The following is a 24,095-nucleotide window of genomic DNA, read 5'->3' as shown; positions in this document are numbered from 1 at the left end:
AAGGAGAAGTCACTGAAGGAGAGAAAGAGGACAGCCACAGCAGATGCAGAGGACAGCCACAGCAGACGCAAAGGACGCTGCATAAGGAAGCAGAAAGAAGCCACTTCAGACAACAGACCAGCAAGAGGACAACAATGGAAACAGCAGACATAAGCAGGAAGTTGAGCTACCCAGTTTTCTGCACCGTCTGCCATATGTATGACTACCTCCCTTCTGGGAGGCAGTCTTATATATGCACTCGATGCGGAGAACTGGAGAGCTTGAAGAAACAAGTCAGATTCCTGGAAGGCAGAACACTGGAACTAGAAGCACTTAGAGCAGTGGAGGAAGAGGACAGAGAGGTAGAGACGGTCAAGTGAGAGGAAACCATTGAGGAAGAAGTCCAGGAGTTAGAGAAGTTCATCAAGCAGGCATACAGGGAGGCCATGGAAAATCACCACCAACAGTGGAATTGTCAAATACACCTACAGGGAGTGAGGACAACCACAAAGTGAGGACAGCCACAAAGAAGAAATGGGTGACACAGCAGCGAGATCTGGAAACAGCGGAGGGAACCCACACAAAGACGAGTCCAGTGCAAGCCAATGCCAGGAGGAGGGAAGATGGAAGTGCACAGATAACAGTGACCTATGGCCGGAGAGATGGAAATACACCAGAGACACGGATCTGCGGCTAAAGAGGCAAGAGAAGATACAGAGGACAGCGATAGTCATGAGGGACTCCATCATCAGACAAGTCGACAGCCACATAGTGGGAGGAAGACAGGATCAGCTGGTGACCTGCCTACCGGGAGCCAAGGTAGAAGACATAGTGAGCCGCATCGACAGGATTATCGACAGCGTAGAAGAGGAAGATACGGTGGTGATCCATGCGGGGACAAACAACATGAGCAACAGGAACTACAGTAGGGAAGGACAAGTATCAGATGCTAGGAGGGAAGCTGAAAACCATAGCGCAGAGGGTAGCATTCTCGGAGATCCTGACGGTACCCAGGGCCGATGAGAAGAGGTAGACAGAGCTGCAAGCAGTCAATGGATGGATGAGGTGCTGGTGTGAGGAAGAAGGATTCCACTTTGTGCGTAACTGGACAACATTCTGGGGGAAGAGCAAGCTATTCAGGAAGCATGGACTCCACTTAAGTGGAGACGGAACAAGGCTATTTGTAAGCAACATCAAGAGAGAAATTGAGAACTTTTTAAACTAGGAAGAAGGGGAAAGCCGACAGTCGACCAAGAGTTGATGGTTCGGGAATCGGTATACCTAGAGGATACCGTGCAGGAAGACAGTGGAGAATATTCACTGGATCATAGGCAAGATAGAAATCCTGACGGATCGAATAGGACACAAGGGGGAAGAATTTGCAAGAAAGTAACAGGCCACAAACTCAAGTGTATGTACACAAATGCAAGAAGCCTAAGAAGCAAGATAGGGGAATTAGAAGCTTTGACAAAAAAAGATAACCTTGACATCATCGGCGTCACGGAAACATGGTGGAATGAGGAAAACACTTTGGGACACTGAGCTACCGGGATACAAGTTATACCGCAGAGACAGAGTAGGTCAAGAAGGTAGGATATTGCCCTATACATCAAAGAAGGAATTGAGTCTACTAGTGAGAACACGCCAGAAACGAAAAATAAGGTAGAGTCTCTATGGGCCAAAATTCCGAGAACAAAAGGAAACGGAAATGAAAATCGGCATCTACTACCGACCCCTAGGGTAGTCCGAAGAAATTGATGGAGAGATGACTGACTAGATTAAACGCAACTGCAAGGGAAGCAACGCAGTTATCATAAGTGACTTCAATAATCTGGGGATAGACTGGAACCTAGGCACCTCCGGCTGCGGTAGGGAGATCAAGTTCCTGGTTGCTGTAGGCGATTGCTTCCTGGAACAACATGTCAAGGAAAATACGAGAGAAAATGCAATTCTGGACTTAATTCTAAATGGACTGCGAGGACCGGCGCAAGCTGTAGAAGGGACGCTGGGAATCCGTGATCACAATATGATCCGCTTCGACCTGGACACAGGGGCAAAACATCGATCCACGGCACTGAACTTGCGAAAAGGGAATTACAAAGGAATGAGACTCACGGTGGGGAAAAAGATTAAGAGGATAAGCACTGTAAAAATGCTAGAGCATGAATGGTCTCTTTTTAAGTACAAGGTCACCGAAGCACAAAATCTATATATACCGCGTATCACCAAGGGATCCAAGAGGAAAACGAAAAAGGAACCGGCATGGCTCACTGTAGTGGTAAAGGAAGCGATCAGAGACAAGAAGACTTCGTTTAAGGAATAGAAAAGGTCAAAAACGGATGAAAACTGGAAAAAGCACAAATAATATCAAAGCAGGTGCTACAAGGCGGTAAGAAGGGCCAAAAAAGACTACGAGGAAAAAATATCCAAGGAGGCAAAAAACTTCAAGCCATTCTTTAATATATTAAGGGGAAACGACCCGCGAAGGAAGCGGTGGGGCCGTTGGATGACCATGGGATAAAGGGAGTGCTAAAGGAAGACAAAGCCATTGCTGACAAACTGAACACATTTTTTGCATCTGTATTTACCGAAGAGGATATGCACAACATACCGGAAGCCAACAAGCTAAATACAGGAAACGAAGACGGGAAACTGACTGGGATGACGGTCAGTCTAGAACAGTGTTCTTCAACTGCCGGTCCATGGACCGATGTCGGTCTGCAGAAATTTTCTGCCGGTGCACAGGCCCAAGATAGTGCTCTTCAGGTGCCAGTCCACGGTGCGATCAACGCAGCGTCTTTAGGCCAGCTCCCTGAGTGCTGCAGTGCACAAAGCCATGGGAAAAGGCTCCTACGCGCATCATGCGCCCGAACCGGAAGCCTTCTCTCCAGGGATTCAAGACAAAGTTGGACAAGCTCCTGCTAAACTGGAACGTATGCAGGTGAGGCTGGACTTATTTAGAGCACTGATCTTTGTCCTGGGAGGCCGCCGTGTGAGCGGACTGCTGGGCACGATGGACCACTAGTCTGACCCAGCAGCGGCAATTCCTATGTTCTTATGTCAGAGGGAAGGCTTCCAAATGAGGCGCAGGACGCGGCCCACAGCTTTGTGCACTGCAGCACTCAGAGAGCCAGCCCAAAGACGCCGCGTTGATCGCACCGTGGACTGGCCCGAAGATAACCCCAGGGGGCAGGCCAGAAGTCAAGGCAATGCACGGCATGGAGGGAGAGAGACAACAACGGTAGGGGGAATACTTTTATTTTTTTATTTAATAATTGATTTCAATCTGCTGTCAGTTCAGGAAGAAATGCATTTGTTTCTTTTCTTCTGGGGTTGTACTGCTTACAGAGTCTTGCATCTTAAGAGTTTCTTTATAAATATTAGTAATTTTAGTTTTTGGACCTGCATTTGCATGGGGTTATCTGTTTTCTGGTAGGAATGAATGTTGAAAAGCATACAGTGTGCTTTGTGTATTTTAATTTTGTGCTTAACCACTGTGATGTTAATACGATTATATTGTGTGTGTGCATATGAAAAATGAATGGAAAAAATGGTGTTACAATTAGTACTTATATGAAAAATGAATGGAAAAAAATGGTGTTACAATTAGTACTATTATGGGGGCGGGGTCTGGGGCAGAGATTGGGTGGAAATGGCCACAACTTAGCCCAGTGTTCTTCAACTGCCGGTCTGTGGACGGTGCCGGTCCACAAAATAATTATTTTATTTCCGCCGGTCCATAGGTGTCAAAAGGTTGAACAACACTGGTCTAGAAGAGTTATGCAGGCACATTGATAGGCTCAAAAATGATAAATACCCAGGACCGGATGGCATCCATCCGAGGGTAATCAAGGAACTGAAAGGGACTATAGCTGAACTGCTTCAACTAATAGCCAATCTGTCGATCAAATCACGAAGGATTCCGGAAGACTTGAAAGTGGCAAATGTCACGCTGATCTTCAAGAAAGATTTTTAAGGGGAGATCCGGGAAACTACAGATGAGTGAGCCTGACCTTGGTACCAGGAAAGATGGTAGAGGCGCTGATAAAGGACCACATCACTGATCACCTTGACGGACACAATCTGATGAGGATAAGCCAGCACGGTTTCAGCAAGGGGAAATCTTGCTTGACGAATTTGCTGCACTTCTTCGAGGGATTAAACAGGCATATAGACAAGGGTGAGCCAGTCGACATTGGATACCTGGATTTTCAGAAGACGTTCAACAAGGTCCCGCATGAACGACTACTTTGAAAAATTGCAAGCCATGGAATTGAGGGTGAAATACTCATGTGGATTAAAAACTGGTTGGAGGATAGGAAACAGAGAGTGGGGGTAAATGGATAATACTCAGACTGGAAAAGCATCACGAGTGGATTGCCGCAGGGTTCAGTGCTTGGACCCATGCTCTTCAATATATTTATAAACGATCTGGAAATTTGTACGACAAGTGAAGTGATTAAATTTGGACGATACAAAGTTATTCAGAGTATTGAAGAAGCACGAGGATTGTGAAGACCTGCAACATGACAAACACGCTCGAGAAATGGGCCGCGACATGGCAAATGAGGTTTAACGTGGACAAGTGTAAGGTGATCATGTCGATAATAAAAATCTTATACACGAATACAGGATGTCCGGTGCGGTACTTGAAAAGTCCCCCCAGGAAAAAGACTTGGGAGTACTGGTCAATAAGTTGAATCTGTCCGCGCAATGCGCAGCGGCAAAAAGGACGAACAGAATGCTGGGAATGATTAAGAATGGGATCACGAACAGATCGGAGAAGGTTATCATGCCGCTGTACTGGGCCATGGTACGCCATCACCTGGAATACTGCGTCCAGCACTGGTTGCCATACATGAAGAAGGACACGGCACTACTCGTAAAGGTCCAGAGATGAGTGACTAAAATGGTTAAGGGAATGGAGGAGTTGCCGTACAGTGAGAGATTAGAGAAAATGGGCCTCTTCTACCTTCAAAAGGGGAGACTAAGAGGGGATATGATACAAACTTTCAAGATAATGAAGGGAATAGACTTAGTAGGTAAGAGACAGGTTGTTCACCCAATGTAGAGAGAACGAGAGGGCACTCTCTAAAGTTAAAAAGGGATTGATTCCGTACAAACGTAAGGAAGTTCTTCTTCACCCAGAGAGTGGTGGAAAGCTGAAACGCTCTTCCGGAGGCTGTTATAGGGGAAAACACCCTCCAGGGATTCAAGATAAAGTTAGACAAGTTCCTGCTGAACCAGAACGTACGCAGGTAAAGCTAGTCTTAGTTAGGACACTGGTCTTTGACCAAAGGGCCACCGCATGAGCGGACTGCTGGGCATGATGGACCACTAGTCTGACCCCGCAGCGGCAATTCTTATGTATATCTTCTGATTTTGAAATTTTTATTCCACACAACTTCCACACAACTATAACATTTCAGAGCATTTTTCAATGGCATGGACACATTATAAAAAATAGATTTTAAAAATGAAAATCAAAGCAGTAATATTATGCTGCAAAGTGTGTATAAACATCTCTGAATTCTAACAGTATCTTCCCTACCTTCCCAGTCTCTCTTTCAAAATCCACATATTCCCGAGTTGGTGCTTGTCGTTGTTCCCCTTGCCAGCTGGCTGGAAAGAACTGGAGAGACAGATTGGTTCCTGTGGCCACAAAAGCCTTTCAGAAAAATCAATACAAACAGAATCAGGGAGCAAGATAATACATAAATTATGCAAACATTTATTTCTATATCAGTCTGTGTGTCTTAAGCTAGGCAGTACAAAAAATACTACAAAGTTAAACCATGCTCTCATTTTTCCCAAGTATTGCATTACAAACATCTGATCCTATTTTAATAGCATTTTGCCATTGGAATAAAGCATCAGCATCAACATTTGATATACTGCAAAGTCACTAGTACATCTAAGTAGTTTACAATTTCAATTAACAGATGTGGAAAAAATAGAGATACTTATCTGTATCAGGAGTTCTAAGGACAGCAGGCCAAGTATTTTCACATCTGTGTGACATCATCCGATGGAGCCCGGTACAGATGCTGACAAGCATATTTAGCCAGTAGAAAAATTATAGCAGCATCCCACCTGATGCATTCTCACCTGATGCATGAATGCAGACTCCTAATATAGCTACAGGAATACAACTCCTAAGGAAGGTGGGAGGGTATGCGAGAATATATGAGCCTGCTACCTTCGGAAGAACACCTGCCACAGTTAAGTATCTTCACTTTCTTTGAGGACAAGTAAGCTGTTAATATTTGCACACCAGTGTATTCCTAGCTGCCAAGCTCACCAAAAAGAATGCTAGGACTCAAAATGTCAAGGCCTTGAGGTTAATCAACCTGAAACTACACTCAAATATATACTTGAATATAAACAGAAGTGACTCTTTCTCCAAAAAAATAAGGAAAAAAAGGTTGGACTGTAATATAAACCAGGATTAGAAATGTGGGTGATCCTGGTGAGAAAGTCTACAAACATTAGATATCCTTGCCATAAGTTACCACAATTTTTTAAAATTTTGTTTCAATATTTTTTTATTGAGTTTTTATAATAAAGAACATACAAAACAAAATACAGTTTCGATACAACCAAGCATCAGGATGCAGTATATCAAGAAACATCAGGCTACAACAAGTGCACAAGAAGCTAGCGAAACAAATAGAGTATGACACAGTCCACTAGGAACCTAGTATGTTGAGTTTACAGAGAAAAGGGGGGCTGCTGAGCCCGAGAGAAATGGCAGCCTAACTTCTGTGCTCCCGCACCTCGCTCCTTTAGAATCAGTGAATCACTCTATTCGTAAACGCAAGCTGCAATATTTTCAGATATATATCTTCGGTAACGTAGTGGCTTCCTACTGATTGTGCTGACATCGGCTGTAATGGCAGACAAAAAGGTAAATAAACGGCATAAACCGCTCGCCATCGAAGGCCCCGCTGCCATCCTCCGATACAGATACTAATAGAGAGGTACTGGCTGAACTCAGAGCATTAAAAGAGCTGGTCACGGACACGAAAGCGGCCACGGACGAAATAAATGATAAACTCACGAATATGTCAACCGAATTCACCCAGCTCCAGACGCGGGTTAACTTGCTGGAAGGGACCTCGGAGGTTACCCCCAAGAATATGGCTGACATGAAAAGACAAATTAATCAAATCTCTACCCTCGAAAAAGATCTGGAGGAGAGTAATGATCGCTTGCGTCGCTCAAATATCAGGCTTTTAGGTGTACCGGAAGGGTTGCACGACCGTGAGCTAATTAAATACCTTGAAAATCTGATTCCAAAACTTCTTGATCTCACATTCACCAGAGAATTCGAGATCGAGCGCGCTCATCGAGTGTCTGCCTCACGTAATGTCAACGACAGATACCCGAGACCAATTGTGCTTAAAGTTCTCCGGTATCAGCACGTCCTGGATATCATGCAACGTGCTAAAATCAGATCACCAATAAAGCACGAGGGCGCCACCATTTTGTTTGTCCCCGACTTCAGGAAGTCTACCGCTGCACAACGCAAGCAACTACTATCCTACAGACCACAACTGAAGCAGCTCAACGCTAAGTTTGGAATGCTTTACCCTGCGCGGATGCGTGTGACACTCAACAACCGGACTAATTTTTTTTAATTTAAATATTTTTATTAGCACAAAATCACACATTTACAATAACAGCAGTTTAAACAGTTCTTCTGATTTTAGGTTTTTGTTCCCACATCCTCTAGTAACTCGAGAAACCTTTGAGAAAATTGTATTTTGGGAGTCAGCCCATGAAGGTTCCTTAGAGGCCATAGCCTTTACAATGGGCCACAAACACAAAATCACCCTCATCCTACTCTATAGAGCCCCCTGCTCCCCAGCAGAAGCCCTAGAGTCCCTCCTCAAATTCATCACCAAGATATCCATCTCCACAAACATGTGACCATCCTAGGAGACTTCAACTTCCCAGATTACCCCAACACCTCACCTCACAGACCTGGGATTCCACCAAGCTGTAACCACACCCACACACTCAGCAGACAACACCTTAGACAATCTTCACTCACAGGGACCTGACTGTAGAGCCCCAACAAACAATCTGCACCATTACACCTGTCCCATGGTCAGACCACCACCTCATTGAGTTCCAACTTCCACTCAAAACTACCCCAGCCTTACTAAAAGGCCCTATCCCACCCACCCAACATCGAATCCCTAACTCAGCCAACCCTACAGTCATGACCGCAGGCATTCGCAATCTAAACAAACCTTATATCCAGCATCCCCACTCCATAGACCTAACAGCTGCCACCTGGCACTCCAACATCCAGTCCCTCTATAACAGCCTCGCTCAGACAAAAACAACACAAATAACCAACAAAACACCTGCTCTCTAGTATACCAGTGACCTCCGATCCATAAAAAGATCACTGAGGAAAGCAGAAAGAAATTGGATCAAACACCCAAATTCAGAATCCAAAGCTCACTGGGAAAACACATCTACTACCTACAAAGCCGCCATCCTAGAAGCAAAGAAAGCCAGTTACTACTCTCACTTCCTACAGAAAGTCCCAGCCAGATCCAAACAACTGTTTTCCCTTACAAACCAACTCTTCACCAATGCCCAAGGAAAAAAACAACAACAACGCAACTGAACTTGATAGTAAGACTCTCTCGGACTTCTTCCAGTCCAAGGTACAAACTATCCGCAAAAATCTTGACACCGCCACCAGCACCAACCCCCCACCAGTATACCCCCAACCCAGCCCCAATACTCCATCCTCTGCCACTCTATTCCAAAGTCACATGGCCACCCATGCTGAGGTTCTCGAAATCCTGAGAGAACTCAAGCCCTCCTGCACCATCCTCGACCCCTGCCCATCCAGCCTCCTACTATCCACAGAAGACGCCATGGCAGAATCTATCCTCCCCATCATTAATTCCTCCTTCTCCACGGGAACAGTACCACTCAGCTGAAAGTCGACTATTATCAAACCCACACTCAAGAAACCCGCCGTCGACCCTAACGAACCCAGCCAGTTTCTAACCTCCCATTTGTCTCCACACTCCTATAACGAATAGTGCTTCGCCGATTACACCCTTTCATAGAAGAACAAGCCACCTTGTCCCCCGCATAATCTGGCTTCTGAATAGTCTACAGCACAGATTCAGTATTCCTGGATATCACAGATGACAGCTGGTCAATACTCGACAAAGGCAGTGATGCCTTACTGGTCCTACCTGACTTCAGTGCTGCCTTTGACACTATCGACCACCACCTCCTCTTATCCAGACTCTGTGACCTCGGAATCAAGGCCTCTGCCCTCCATTGGTTCACCTCCTTCCTTCACCAATGAACTCAAACAGTCCTACTAGGGCCACACAAATCTGACCCCAAACCTATCAAATACGGTATTCCCCAAGGCACCCTTCTATTCCCCCTCCTATTTAACCTCTACATCAGACCTGTCATTGATATAGCCCAGAAGTACATTAAAATCCACTCCTATGCAAATGACATCCAGCTACTCCTCCCAATAGGCTATAACCAATCATCCCAAATTGCCAATCTCCAACTCTGCCTTTCTGACATGAAAACCTGGATGACTAACAACAAACTACAGCTGAATGCCTGCAAGACTGAACTTTTATGGATCTGGAAAAATCTACCAAATACGCACGCCCAACACTATCCTGGAATTCCACCTCACTAACAGCAGATCAGGTACACAGCCTAGGAGAAACTTTAGACGGCCACATGTCCCTGTCCACCCACATATCTCAAGTAGTTTCCACCTCCTTCTATTTCCTTCGCCAACTGAAATGGATCAAACCCTACATCTCCAAACCAGACCCAGCCCAACTCCTCTACGCCTATTTTCTCTCTAGGATGGAATACTGCAACTCCCTTTTTAACAGAGTGGCCAAAAAAGATCTCAAACGCCTCCAGCATGTACAAAACGCAGCAACCTACCTCCTACACAGCCTCAATTACCTCGACCCCCATCTCCCCAACCCTCCACGCAAAGCACTGGCTTCCGATCAATCAATACTGCGCATTCAAGGCCCTGGTAATAGCACATAAAGCACAGTTACTTACCGTAACAGGTGTTATCCAGGGACAGCAGGCATATATTCTCACATCTTGGTGACGTCATCTACGGAGCCCCGATGCGGACAGCTTTTTCAAGCAAACTTGATTGAAGATTTAAGTTTGCTCTGCTGCTCCACGCATGCGTGCCTTCCTGCTCCACTAGAGGGCGCATCTCCTCCTCATGGTCTCCAGTTCACTTAACCAGCAAAGAAGCCAACCTCGGGGAGGCGGGCGGGTTGTGAGAATATATGCCTGCTGTCCCTGGATAACACCTGTTACGGTAAGTAAATGTGCTTTATCCCAGGACAAGCAGGCATGATATTCTCACATGTAGGTGACCTCCAAGCTAACTGAAAAGGGATGGAGGGAAGTTGGCAATTTAAGCAAATAGATTACGCAATACCGATTGGCCAAAACGGCCATCGCTCCTGGACAATTTATCCAGGCAGTAGTGGGAGGTGAAAATATGAACCGAAGACCACGTGGCAGCCTTGCAGATTTCCTCAATGGGTGTGGACCGGAGGAAAGCTACGGAGGCTGCCATCGCTCGGACTTTATGTCCCGTTACTCGACCATGCAGCGCGAGACCAGCCTGAGCGTAGCAGAAAGAAATACAAGCAGCCAACCAGTTGGACAAGGTGCACTTGGAAACTGGGCGACCCAGCCGATTAGGATCGAAGGACAAAAACAATTGTGGGACTGTCCGATGAGACTGAGTGCGTTGGAGGTAAAAGGCCAACACTCTCTTACAGTCAAGCGTGTGTAGCGCCGTCTCTCCGGGATGAGAGTGGGGCTTGGGGAAAAATACTGGCAAAACGATGGACTGGTTGAGGTGAAAGTCAGACACCACTTTAGGCAAGAACTTAGGGTGAGTGCGGAGGACCACCTTGTCATGATGGAATACAGTGAAAGGTGGGTCCGCCACCAGAGCCTGTAGCTCGCTAACCCGCCGAGCGGAAGTGAGTGTGAGCAGGAAGATCACTTTCCAAGTGAGGAATTTCAGATGGCATTTGTCTAACGGCTCAAATGGGGGTTTCATGAGTTGAGCCAGAACCACATTAAGGTCCCAAACCACCGGGGGAGGTTTGAGAGGAGGGTGGACATTTAAAAGACCTTTCATGAAACGAGAAACTAAGGGATGGAGTGAAAGGGCTTTTCCTTCCAGGTGTTGATGGAAGGCAGCAATCGCACTAAGATGTACCCGAATGGAGTTGGTCTTCAGGCCGGAGTGAGATAGATGAAGCAAATACTCCAGGACCCCGGGGACCGGGACCGACACCGGGTCCTGGTCGTGCGAGAAGCACCAGGACGAGAATCTGGTCCACTTTTGGGAATAGCAGGTTCTAGTCGAGGTCTTCCTCGAGGCTTCCAATATTTCCTTGACTGATTGCGACACAGGGAGAGAAGTCAGGGGGAGAGAAACCAAGCATTCAGATGAAAAGACTGAAGATTTGGATGTAACAGCGAACCCTGGCTCTGCGATAGCAGAGAGGGAAACAGAGGCAGAGGCAGCGGATCTCTGGTACTGAGTTGAAGTAGAAGGGAAAACCAAGGCTGGCGTTGCCACCGAGGAGCAATCAAGATCATAGTGGCTCGCACCGGTTTGAGATGGACCAGCGTCCGCAGAATCAGAGGAAAAGGCAGAAACGCGTATAGAAACCTTCCCTCCCAATCTAGGAGGAAGGCATCAGCCTCGAGGCGGTCCGGGGAGTACATCCGGGAGCAGAATTGAGGGAGTTTGTGATTGAGGGGGGAGGCGAACAGATCTATCTGAGGAGTCCCCCACTTCTCGGACACCTGTCGTAAGGTTTGAGTGTGCAGTGACCACTCGTGTGGCTGGAGGAGGCGGCTGAGTCTGTCTGCCAGACAGTTCCACTCTCCTTATATGTACACCGCTCGAAGGAAGATGTTGTTGGAGATTGCCCACTTCCAGAGACGCAGGGCTTCCCGACAGAGGGCCCGAGACCCCGTCCCCCCTTGCTTGTTTACGTAGTACATTGCTACCTGGTTGTCGGTTCAGACGAGAACCACCCAGTCGTGGAGCAGATGTTGAAAAGCCACAGCGGCGAGATAGATGGCCCGAAGCTCCAGCACGTTGATGTGGCAGCGGCAGTCCTCTGTTGACCACATCCCCTGAGTGCGTAGGCCATCCAGGTGAGCTCCCCAAGCGTACTCCGACGAATCCGTGGTGAGTACCTTGCTGTGTGGAGGGGCGAGAAAAAGTAAACCTTTGGACAGATTTGAAGAGTCGGCCCACCAGAGGAGCGATCGTTGCAAGGAAGGAGTCACTGTCACGGGACGGTCGATTGGGTCCCGGACCTGACGCCATTGGGAGGCCAGGGTCCATTGAGGAATCCTCAGGTGGAGGCGGGCGAAGGGTATGACGTGGACGGTAGAGGCCATGTGGCCCAGAAGAGTCATCATCTGCCGAGCTGATACCGAGGTCAGCAGCGAAATCCTTCGACTCAGACTTACTAAACGCCTCTTGGCGTGGAGGGGGAAGGAAGGAGCGGAGGCGAACCGTGTCCAGCACGGCCCCGATGAACTGTAAGGACTGAGAGGGGCGCAGCTGGGATTTTAGGAAGTTTACCTCGAACCCCAGACCTTGAAGGTAAATAATAGTCTGTCGGGTCGCTGAGATAACACCCTCCCTGGATGGGGCTTTGATCAGGAAGTCGTCCAGGTAGGGGACTACCTGGAGGCCCTGAGAGCGTAAGGCAGCTGCGACCACCACGAGGCACTTCGTGAAGACTCAGGGTGACGACGCCAGGCCAAAGGGGAGGACTCGGTATTGTAGGTGCAGGTCCCCCACTTGAAAGCGCAGGAACATGTGTGTAGGCTTCCTTCAGATCGAGGGAGCAGAGCCAATCGCCCTCGTCGATGAGAGGTTAGAGAATCGGTAGGGAAAGCATCCGGAACTTTTCCCGCACCAGAAATTTGTTGAGTTGCCTCAAGTCTAGAATTGGGCGCAGGTCTCCCGTCTTCTTCGGTACCAGGAAGTAACAGGAGTAGAACCCTTTCCCCCGTTGGTCGGGGGAACCACCTCCACTGCCCGTAGGCGAAGCAGTTCTCGAGCTTCTGAGAGAAGGAGGGGTAACTGAGTTCGATTGGGAGGGCACACCCTTGGAGGATTGTCTGGAGGGTTTTCCCGAAAGTTGAGAGAGTATCCTGATGAGATCACGCCAAGGACCCATGTGTCCGACGTGACTTGTTCCCAGCGCGGGTAGAAGGCTCTGAGGCGTCCCCCGATGGGAAGGAGGCCTGGGGCTGTGGCGGAGGGGGCCAGCCCCCATCCGCTTATCCCGTCAAAAGGACGGGGATGGTTTGGCGGTCGCAAGCGGCTGGGACTTGGGCGGAGCCCGATGGTGAGCTTGCGGGCGTCGGGGTGGAGGCCGTGAGAAGGCAGGGGTAGATTTTTGAGGGTAGCGGCGTGGGGGGCCCTGAACGGCCTAGACGCTGGCGGTTTAGGCTTTTGCCGAACGAGGGAGGCAAACGAGCGTTTGTGCTCCGAAAGGCGTTTCGTAGCTGCCTCGATAGTGTCATCAAAAAGTTCTTTGCCCACGCAGGGGAGGTTAGCCAACTGGTCCTATAAGTTGGGGTCCATGTCGACGAGGCGTAACCAGGCTAGGCGGCGCATGGCGATAGTGAAGGCTGCCACTCTGGAGGAAAGTTCGAAGCCATCATAGGCCGCGTGGAATAAATGGAGGCGCAGGTTGGAGAAAACCTCCAGGAGCAGGTTAAAGGCTCCTTGGCGGGAGGCCGGCAGGTCGGTTGCAAAGGCTCCCATCAGTCCAATGAGATGTTTCAGGTAGGACGTGAAGGTGAAAGTGTAACTTTGCACCCTAGAGGACATCATAGAGTTCTGATACAGTCTTCTGCCGAACTTGTCAAGGGTCCGACCCTCTCGACCTGGGGGGACCGCCGCTGAGACCCGGGAGGGGTGAGCCTTTTTCAGGGAAGATTCTACCAACAGCGACTGGTGGGAGAGCTGTGGTTGCTCAAACCCGGGGTATGGTACTGTACGGTACTTGGACTCCATTTTGGAGGGGACAGCTGTTACCATATAGGGGGTCTCCAGATTCCTGAAGAAAGCCAGTTGGAGTACCGGGTTGGGCGGTAAGCGAAGGGACTCTCTGGGCGGTGACGGCAAATCTAGTTCCGCCAGGTACTCTTTAGAGTATCTTGAGTCAGACTGGAGGTCTAAGTCCAGGGCGTGGCCCATGTCCTGGACAAAGCGAGTGAAGGAGGGGCGAGACGTTCCCGGAGCCCCGTGTGGGGACGGTGAACGAGACCTCCGTCGGGCGGAGAAGGACGGGGAGGCTTCCCTCGAGTATCGAGGTTCATGCTCTGACCCACGCTCCGAGACCGGGGAAACACTGTGGCAGTGTTCCGGGGTCGAGGACCTACATCGTCTCGAGGAGCCCCTCGGAGACGATGCCGGGGTACGGGGTACCGATCGATGTCGAATCGGTGACCTCGACCCGGACTCCCTCGGCGAAAGCCTGGGACCTCGGCTCGGAGCCCCGGTCCGAGGGGGAGTTCCCTCACCGAACTTATAAACTCAGCCCTAACATCAGGCCTCTTCTCCTCCGACATGGGACATATTTCATTGGCCCCTCTATTGAAAAAGGCCGACCTCGACCCCTCCATACCATCAAACTACCGCCCAATAGCAAATATCCCCCTCCTAACCAAGTTATTAGAATCCATCATATCCACTCAACTTTCATCCTACCTAGAAAGATTCTCTATCCTCCTACCCCACCAATTCGGCTTCAGACCCAACTTCAGCACCGAATCCCTTCTGGCCTCACTAATCTCTAAGGTGCAACAACTCCATTCTCGCAAGAAATTCGCTGTTCTCCTACAATTCGACCTCTCCGCAGCTTTCGACGTCGTCCATCACAATATCCTTATCTTCCAACTCTCCGAAATAGGCATAAGCTCCACAGTTCTAGATTGGTTCTCGAAATTCCTACGCTTCCGCTCCTACACCGTTAACCTAAACGGTACTTCATCCCCCCCCTGGAAACCGATATGTGGAGTCCCGCAAGGTTCCCCCCTCTCTCCTATCCTTTTCAACATCTACATGTCCTCTCTGAAACTCCTTCATCTATCCCCCCTAGAAACTCTCTACACCTACGCCGATGACATCCTCATCCTCCTCGAGACTGACTCGAACCTCGCTGAGAACATATCAACTTGTATTACGAATCTCCAATCCTGGGCCCAATCTGTACAAATGAAACTGAATGAGTCCAAAACAAAACTACTTTGGCTCGGCCCAACATTAGATCATTTACCCACCTCCATCCCATTACCTTCTGGACCCACTCTTCAGCTTGAGTTTTCAAGCAAAGTCCTAGGCATCGTCATTGACTCCCTCGTAAAAGGGGGCGGTGCAATAGCATCAGGCAAGAGGAGCAGCAGAAGCAAAGAGGAAAGCAAGAGAGTCAGCAGGAGAAAGGGAGAAAAGCAGTTTTAAAGCTGTTTTAAAGCAGAGGAGGGAGACAGAGAAGAGCAGGAGGCTAGGGGCAGGGCGAGAGTTAGCTCCGCCCACCCCCACCGCGTCGGAGAGTCAGCAACCGAACTCCCTCATAAAAGGGGGCGGAGCCAAGGGTGAACGCGGTGCATTAGCATCAGGCAAGAGGAGCAGCAGAAGCAAAGAGGAAAGCAAGAGAGTCAGCAGGAGAAAGGGAGAAAAGCAGTTTTAAAGCTGTTTTAAAGCAGAGGAGGGAGACAGAGAAGAGCAGGAGGCTAGGGGCAGGGTGAGAGTTAGCTCCGTCCACCCCCACCGCGACGGAGAGTCAGCAACCAAACTCCCTCATAAAAGGGGGCGGAGCCAACGGCGCGCAGCCGTTAGGCGCGCGGCAAAGGGCCTCAAGAAGGGCCAAGTCACTACACCCAAGAGCACAGGGAAGGACTGAAAGGTAAAGAAGCGGCAAGCACAGAAGGTAAGAATAAGCAGGAGCAGAAGGGACGAACACATTCAAGCAGCAGTAAGGTAAGGAAGAGAAAAGACAGCACACACAAGAAGGCATCAAGGTAAGAAGCAGATATAGAAGGAACAACCACACACAAGCAAAAGTTAGGCAAGGTTGTGCAAAGGCAGCAGGCACAGAAGGAACATGTAAACTTAACTGTTTTCTTAAAGTAGTAACCCCGATGGAAGCAGAAGGTAACCAGAAGATGAGCTTTCCAGTGTTCTGCACGGACTGTCATATGTATGACTACCTCCCCTCGGGGAGACAGTCATACGTATGCAGTCGATGTCAGGAGCTGAAAAGCATGAGGAAAGAAGTCAAGCGACTTGAGGACAAGATACAGGAGCTAGAAGGAATGTACACCACAGAGGACCTTACCAGGGTATTTGAAGACTTCAAGAGTGAGAGACACATCGAGAAGGAAGTCAGGGAACTCGAGGAATTCATTGAGGAAGCATACAGGAGGAGGGTGGAAGAGAACGAACTCCAGAGGAGAGATGAAGTTACACCAACACCAACTTGGAAGGGGGAGCAAGAAGCAGGTGACCTCATAGAAGACACCCACAGAAGAATACCGCACGAGGGGGAAGAATTGGCTAGTCGATGCCCAGAAGAAGAGAGAGTGAAGCACGCTGAGGACATTGACCTGAGACCGAAACGAAAATTGAAGAAGGGAAAGTCAACGATCCTGGTGGGAGACTCAATACTGAGGCATGTGGACAGCCACATAGCAGGAGGGAGAGAGGATCGACTGGTGACCTGCCTCCCAGGAGCGAGAACCAAGGACATCGTGGACAAAATTGGGATGATCCTGGATGGAGCGGAGACGGAAGAGACCGCAGTAATGATCCACATCGGGACGAATGATGTCAGCAGGAGAGACTACAGAAGAGGCACGCTGATAGAACAGTTCAAGATTCTGGGAAGGAAGCTGAAGATGAGGGCCCAGAAGATAGTATTCTCAGAGATCCTACCGGTACCGAGGGCAGATGTGAAAAGGCAGGAAGAACTACAATCAATAAATGCGTGGATGAGGAGATGGTGTGAGGAAGAAGGATTCCTCTTCGTGAGAAACTGGACAACGTTCTGGGGCAAGAGCAAGCTCTACATGAGAGATGGACTGCACCTGAGCACGGCGGGAACAAAACTTCTAGCAAACAACGTCAAGAGAGGAATAGAACAGGCTTTAAACTAAGAGAAAGGGGAAAGCCGACAGTCGAACTAGCGTTGATGATTCGGAAGAAGGTATCCCGTGAAGATACTGAGGGGAAAAAAGGCAGGGAAGAAACAAGAGACAAATTACAGGAGTCAACTAACCCAGAAGAGGAGGTTAGAAAGATTGTAGCAAAAGAGAAGACACCAAAGACCGAAGCACAGGGAAAAGAAATGAAGACGACAAAATGCCAGGATCTAAACTACATATATACTAATGCAAGGAGTTTAAGAAACAAAATGGGGGAACTAGAAGCCATGGCCAATGCAGAGGACATAGACATCATTGGAATCTCTGAAACGTGGTGGAATGAGGAAAACAAATGGGATACAGCACTGCCGGGGTACAAGCTCTATCGCCGGGATAGGTCAGATCAGAAAGGAGGAGGAATAGCCCTATACGTAAAAGAAAGCATACAATCGACAAGAATGGACACAGCGGAGATGATCAACAAACTGGAATCGCTATGGGTTAAAATACCGGGTAGGACAGGGCATGAAATAAAGATGGGCCTATACTATCGTCCACCCGGGCAAACCGGAGATAGCAATAAAGAAATGGATGCCGAGATGAAGCGAGAATGCAAAAGCGGTTACACAGTTGTTATGGGAGACTTCAACTATCCTGGGATAGACTGGAGTCTTGGAAGCTCAAGATGCGCTAGGGAGACAGAATTCCTGGAAGCTATACAAGATTGCTTCATGGAGCAGCTTGTTAGAGAACCGACGAGAGGAAACGCCACTCTGGATTTAATCCTAAATGGACTAAGGAGACCTGCAAAGGAAGTGGAAGTAGTGGGACCGTTGGGAAACAGCGATCATAATATGATCAAGTTCAAGGTTGAAGTAGGCATACCGAACGGAAAGAGAACCATAGCGACATCTTTCAACTTCAGGAAAGGAAACTATGAAGCAATGAGGGAAATGGTAAGGAAGAAACTTAGGAACACTTCCAAAAAATGGCAAACAGTAGAACATGCCTGGTCTTTTTTCAAAGACACGGTGAGCGAGGCACAAAATCTGCACATCCCCAGATTCAGAAAGGGATGCAAAAAGGGTCGAACAAAAGACCCAGTATGGATGACTAAAATAGTGAAGGAAGCGATAGGCAATAAGAAAAATTCATTCAGGAAATGGAAAAAGGACAAAACTGAAGGGAACCAGAAGGAGCACAGGAAGTATCAAAAAGAATGTCACCGTGTGGTTCGAAAAGCCAAAAGAGAGTATGAAGAGAGGCTAGCCAGGGAGGCACGAAATTTCAAACCATTCTTCAGATATGTTAAAGGGAAACAGCCAGCTAGGGAGGAGGTGGGACCGCTGGACGAAGGAGACAGGAAGGGAGCGGTGAAGGAGGAGAAAGAAGTCGCAGAAAGACTCAACATGTTCTTCTCGTCTGTATTTACAAACGAAGACACAACCAACATACCGGAACCTGAACAAATCTTCAATGGAAATCAAGCAGAAAAATTAACATCCATGGAAGTGAGCCTTGATGATGTACACAGGCAGATAGAAAAACTTAAAACTGACAAATCCCCGGGTCCGGACGGAATCCATCCCAGGGTTCTGAAGGAATTAAAGGAGGAGATAGCGGAACTACTGCAGCAAATTTGCAACCTATCCTTGAAAACAGGCATGATCCCGGAGGATTGGAAGATAGCCAATGTCACGCCCATCTTTAAAAAGGGATCAAGAGGTGACCCGGGAAACTACAGACCAGTGAGTTTGACCTCGGTTCCGGGGAAACTGGCGGAAGCACTGATTAAAGAACACATCGATGAACATTTGGAAAGAAACGAACTTTTGAAAACAACCCAACATGGTTTCTGCAGGGGGAGATCGTGCCTAACGAACTTATTGCACTTCTTCGAAGGAATTAACAAACGGATGGACAGAGGAGACCCCATAGACATCATATACCTTGATTTCCAAAAAGCCTTTGACAAGGTGCCTCACGAACGTCTACTCCGGAAACTGAAGAACCATGGAGTGGACGGAGACGTACATAGATGGATCAGAAACTGGTTGGCGGGTAGGAAACAGAGGGTAGGGGTGAAGGGCCACTACTCGGACTGGATGAGGGTCACGAGTGGTGTTCCGCAGGGCTCAGTGCTCGGGCCGCTGCTATTTAATATATTCATAAATGATCTAGAAACAGGCACGAAGTGTGAGATAATAAAATTTGCGGACGATACAAAACTATTTAGTGGAGCTGGGACTAAAGAGGAATGCGAAAAATTGCAAAGGGACTTGAACAAATTGGGGGAATGGGCGGCGAGATGGCAGATGAAGTTCAACGTTGAGAAATGTAAAGTATTGCATGTTGGAAACAAAAACCCGAGGTACAACTATACGATGGGAGGGATATTATTAAATGAGAGTAACCAAGAAAGGGACTTGGGGGTAATGGTGGACATGACAATGAAGCCGACGGCACAGTGCGCAACAGCCGCTAAGAAAGCAAATAGAATGCTAGGCATAATCAAGAAGGGTATTACAACAAGGACAAAAGAAGTTATCCTGCCATTGTATCGGGCGATGGTGCGCCCGCATCTGGAATACTGCGTCCAATATTGGTCTCCGTACCTTAGGAAGGATATGGCGTTACTCGAGAGGGTTCAGAGGAGAGCGACACGCTTGATAAAAGGGATGGGAAACCTCTCATACGCTGAGAGATTGGAGAAACTGGGTCTCTTTTCCCTGGAGAAGAGGAGACTTAGAGGGGATATGATAGAGACTTATAAGATCATGAAGGGCATAGAGAGAGTAGAGAAGGACAGATTCTTCAAACTTTCGAAAAATAAAAGAACAAGAGGACACTTGGAAAAGTTGAAAGGGGACAGATTTAAAACGAATGCTAGGAAGTTCTTCTTTACCCAACGAGTGGTGGACACCTGGAATGCGCTTCCAGAGGGTGTAATAGGACAGAGTACAGTACAGGGGTTTAAGAAAGGATTGGACAATTTCCTGCTGGAAAAGGGGATAGAGGGGTATAAATAGAGGATTACTGCACAGGTCCTGGACCTGTTGGGCCGCCGCGTGAGCGGACTGCTGGGCATGATGGACCTCAGGTCTGACCCAGCAGAGGCATTGCTTATGTTCTTATGTTCTCTCTCTCCTTCAATGATCACCTCAACTCTTTGATAAAAAAATGCTTCTTCTGCCTTCATATGTTGAGGAAGGTGAGATCCTGTTTTCATCATTCCCACTTTACCGTCCTCGTTCAATCTACTATCCTCTCTAGAATGGATTACTGCAATTCCATCTATATAAGCCTAACTAAGAAAAACCTCCATAGACTTCAGCTAATTCAGAACGCTGCGGCTAAGCTTATTTTCGTAAAAGGCAAGTTCGATCATGTCTCCCCACTCCTCTCCAAGCTTCACTGGCTCCTAGTATACTCCAGAGTCCTCTTTAAATGTGCCTGCTTAGCCTTCAAGATCCTACATGGCGTCCTTCCTCCCGTTTTGGAATTCCTCAAAACCACACTCCATCAGACCCTCCCAAAAATTGAAACTATCATTCCCCTCTATAAAAGGTATATCCCGCGCAGGAAAACTTGGAGCATCTCTCCCCTTTAGAACCACAGAACTCTGGAAAAACCTCTCATCCCCACTCAGAAACTCAAGCTCCTTCCAATCCTTCCGCAAACACTTGAAAACTTGGCTCTTTGCAAAAATCTAATCTCCTCCCATTCTCCAGTATTCTGTCCCTCTCTTTCCTCTTAGTCCCTCTCCTTTATCCCTTATTGTAGTTCCTTTTCTCTTAACTCTGTAAACCGTGCCGAGCTCTGCGCTTGCGGAGATGGCGCGGTATACAAACCTAAGGTTTAGTTTAGTTTAGAGTTAGGAGGATGTGAGGGTTGGAGAGTGATAACTCAGTCACCTTCAGCGGTCCTGCACGAGGCGTCGGTGAACGGCCTCATAGTGTGGGAGAACTCCGGGCCTTCTTAGAGGTACGGCGGTTTGAGGTTTCGGTCGTTTTAGCGCGACACTTTGCTCTGCGGCGGTCCGTGGAGGGAGAGCGTCTCGGGCGCCTCGGCGAGGAATCCGAGGAGGATGGAATGCGGCGAAGCTGGCGCACTTTGCCCCGAGGGGGCTCGACGCGAGGCTCAGGCTGGTCCAGCGCACGCGAGGTCGAGGTCGGGGTCGGTTGTAGATGGGCCAGCGCAGCGGACAGCTCCAACAAGATCATCGCCCAGAGCAGGTCCTGGAAAACGGGCACGGACAGCATCGAAGGCATGTCCGATACCTCGGTGCACTCCACCGGGGGCGACCTTGTGTCAGAGTATTCCCGTGTGGTGGAGGCACGGCCCGAAGGCTTGGAAGGCTTCGCCAGGGCTGAAAGCATGGGGCTTCCACTATGCGTCGCCGGTGTCCCCGAGGCTGGCTTCTTCGCTGGTGCGGAACCTGAAGAAGGAAGAGGAGACTTACCTGGAGCCGAGGCTTTTTGCTGTCCCGAGGGCTTCGGGGTCGAGTCTCGAGGTGGTGCCGAGGTATTCGGGGCCGAGGTCAAGGCCGGGGCCGACCTCGAGGCAGTGAGTTGGTCGGCGGTGAAAAGGTCCGCCATGCGGGCTTTTCTTCGACGGAGGGCCCGGTTCTGAAAAGTAGTGCACTGGGGGCAGGAATCGGTTGGATGGGCGGCCCCCAGGCAGAGGATGCACCGGCGATGCGGGTCTGTGATGGAAAGAAGCCGCTCGCACCGGGTGCACTTTTTAAAGCCGGTCAGGGGCCGGGACATAGAAAAGAAATTGGCCGCGGCTCAAGTAGCCACGCGGCTGCCACGGCCCGGAAGCCTCTGGGTCGATCAAAACGAAGCAGGAACAGGAAAAAATTGCGCACAGCGACTTAATCGAAAAAGCAAGAAAAAATTGCGGTGCTAGAAGGCAGTTGGGGCAGAGCCTGGAAAAAAACGACTTCTAGGCTCAGCGGAAAAATTTGAACTGGAGACCACGAGGAGGAGATGCGCCCTCTAGTGGAGCAGGAAGGCACGCATGCGTGGAGCAGCAGAGCAAACTTAAAGCTTCAATCAAGTTTGCTTGAAAAAGCTGTCCACATCGGGGCTCCGTAGATGACGTCACCCACATGTGAGAATATCATGCCTGCTTGTCCTGGGATAAAAGAATTTATGCCACCAACCCAGCCTACATAGGATCCAAGCTAACCCTATACATCCCCACCCGCCTCCTCTGCTCTGAAATGGAGAAACGCATATGCATCCCCCCAGGAAGGTCTCTCCAGTCAGAAACTGCCCGCAAACGCTCCTACAGCCACTTCATCCCCCAACTATGGAACCAACTCCCCCCCCGCAAATCAGATTACAGAACTCATTGATGACCTTCAAGAAAGCTGTAAAGACCCTCCTCATCAACTAAAATTCCAACTGCAATCAACCCCCACCGCCCCCTAAAATTCCCCCTTCCTCCTACACTCACTTCTCCATTCTTAACCTATACTTAAGTTGCTGCATAGTCTTTGTACTGTCCACTGTGAATGTTTGCTTGTAACCCGTTCTGAGCTACTGGTAGGACGGGATAGAAATCGAATTAAATAAATAAATAAAATGAGTTTGAAGGTAAGAAGCAGTAACATCCTATAGAACAGGAAGGTATAAACAGGAAAAAAAAACCAAACAAACCTGTATGCCCTATCCAACCCATCCACACATATTAAGTGCTCAGCTCCATAATCTCCACCTTGACTTCAATTTATTAACTCTGGAAGGCCCAGAAACTTTTGCAACAACTGAGTCCCACTTTATTAGCAGTTTTGTTATTAATATGACTTTAAATGTACATGATTATAGTGACTATAATTTCAGGAAACAAGAGTCAAAATTAATTCAAGTCCTGCTTTAATTTGATATAAGCAGAAATGCAAACATTATTTTAAAAATTTGTTGATTTTCATTATTTGTAAGTGCTGTTATTAAATTTATTAAAGTATCATAGTCATTCCAAGTCCCAAGAAACTGTAGGCCTCTTCTTCAACAATATTTTTCCAAGTAACTTTGTAAATATACTGTCTGCCTTTATTTGTCCATTTCAAGATCTCTGTGGTAACAAAGCTTCCGAAAAATAATTTGAATGCCATCAGACTATCTACATTTCTCAACGCATATCTTGTTGGTCCCGGTGTGGTATGCATAATATTCTTAACATTCTTCCTACCAGATGCTGACTTCACTAGTTGCTGTTGCCAAAGAGTTCCATCTTTGCGCATCTCCACGCCACAAGCAGTCTATCTGATGCAGGAATGGTTAAACGCCTCATTGATGAAGTTGAGTGAGGACCTGAACTTCCTCGACCTCTTGATCCCCTAATCCTCCATCGACTCCAACACCACATGTCTGAGAAGGATGTTTTGATTTTACAGAGGTGTAAGTCTGATCAGCTTCTACTTTAGTAGAAGAGTCACCAACATGGCAAGAAAAATCATTAAATTTGTCACATGAACAGATGTCTTCTTCTAGTGCTGAACTACTTGAATCATCACCTTTGACCTCAACATCTTCCAAAAGTATCCATCTCACTTCTCAGCAGAATACTTTAGTAGCCATAACTTCTTACACGATATACCAATCTATTACATAACAGCGTGTGAAACTATCAGAAGAGGGTGTCCAACCCTGAAACTGCCTATAATTGGTATTCCATGTTACAAATAGTGGTGTGTTATTGCACATAGTGTGAATTTGTGTTGGGTATTTTTAAATGTTTAAAATCTTGGCTATTCTGTTATAATAGAAATGTAATTATGTTTATAACGTTGCTTTTGTAAGTGCTTATTAATAGTTTTTCTATTGGGGTCAAATTGTGGGAGTGTGTGGCGCAGTGGT

General features: G+C 48.0%; 1 protein-coding gene across 13 annotated transcripts in view; it reads right to left on the bottom strand.

Moving 5' to 3' along the window:
- The window catches only part of CBFB (core-binding factor subunit beta), a 650,211-nt gene that overhangs the window by 453,936 nt on the left and 172,180 nt on the right, over nucleotides 1-24,095 (bottom strand). For all 13 annotated transcript variants that reach the window (XR_004539111.1, XM_033940717.1, XM_033940718.1 and 10 more), the window contains exon 3: nucleotides 5,531-5,647. Coding sequence is in view for 12 of the 13 variants with exons in the window: in XM_033940717.1 (XP_033796608.1) it covers nucleotides 5,531-5,647 (117 nt within the window). In the remaining variant the exon portion in view is untranslated. The remainder of the gene's footprint in view (nucleotides 1-5,530; nucleotides 5,648-24,095) is intronic.

This window comes from Geotrypetes seraphini, chromosome 4 (assembly GCF_902459505.1).
Source record: "Geotrypetes seraphini chromosome 4, aGeoSer1.1, whole genome shotgun sequence".
Classification (NCBI taxonomy): domain Eukaryota; kingdom Metazoa; phylum Chordata; class Amphibia; order Gymnophiona; family Dermophiidae; genus Geotrypetes; species Geotrypetes seraphini.
Note: the sequence above shows the minus strand (reverse complement) of the source record. Positions and strands in the feature narration are given on the sequence as shown.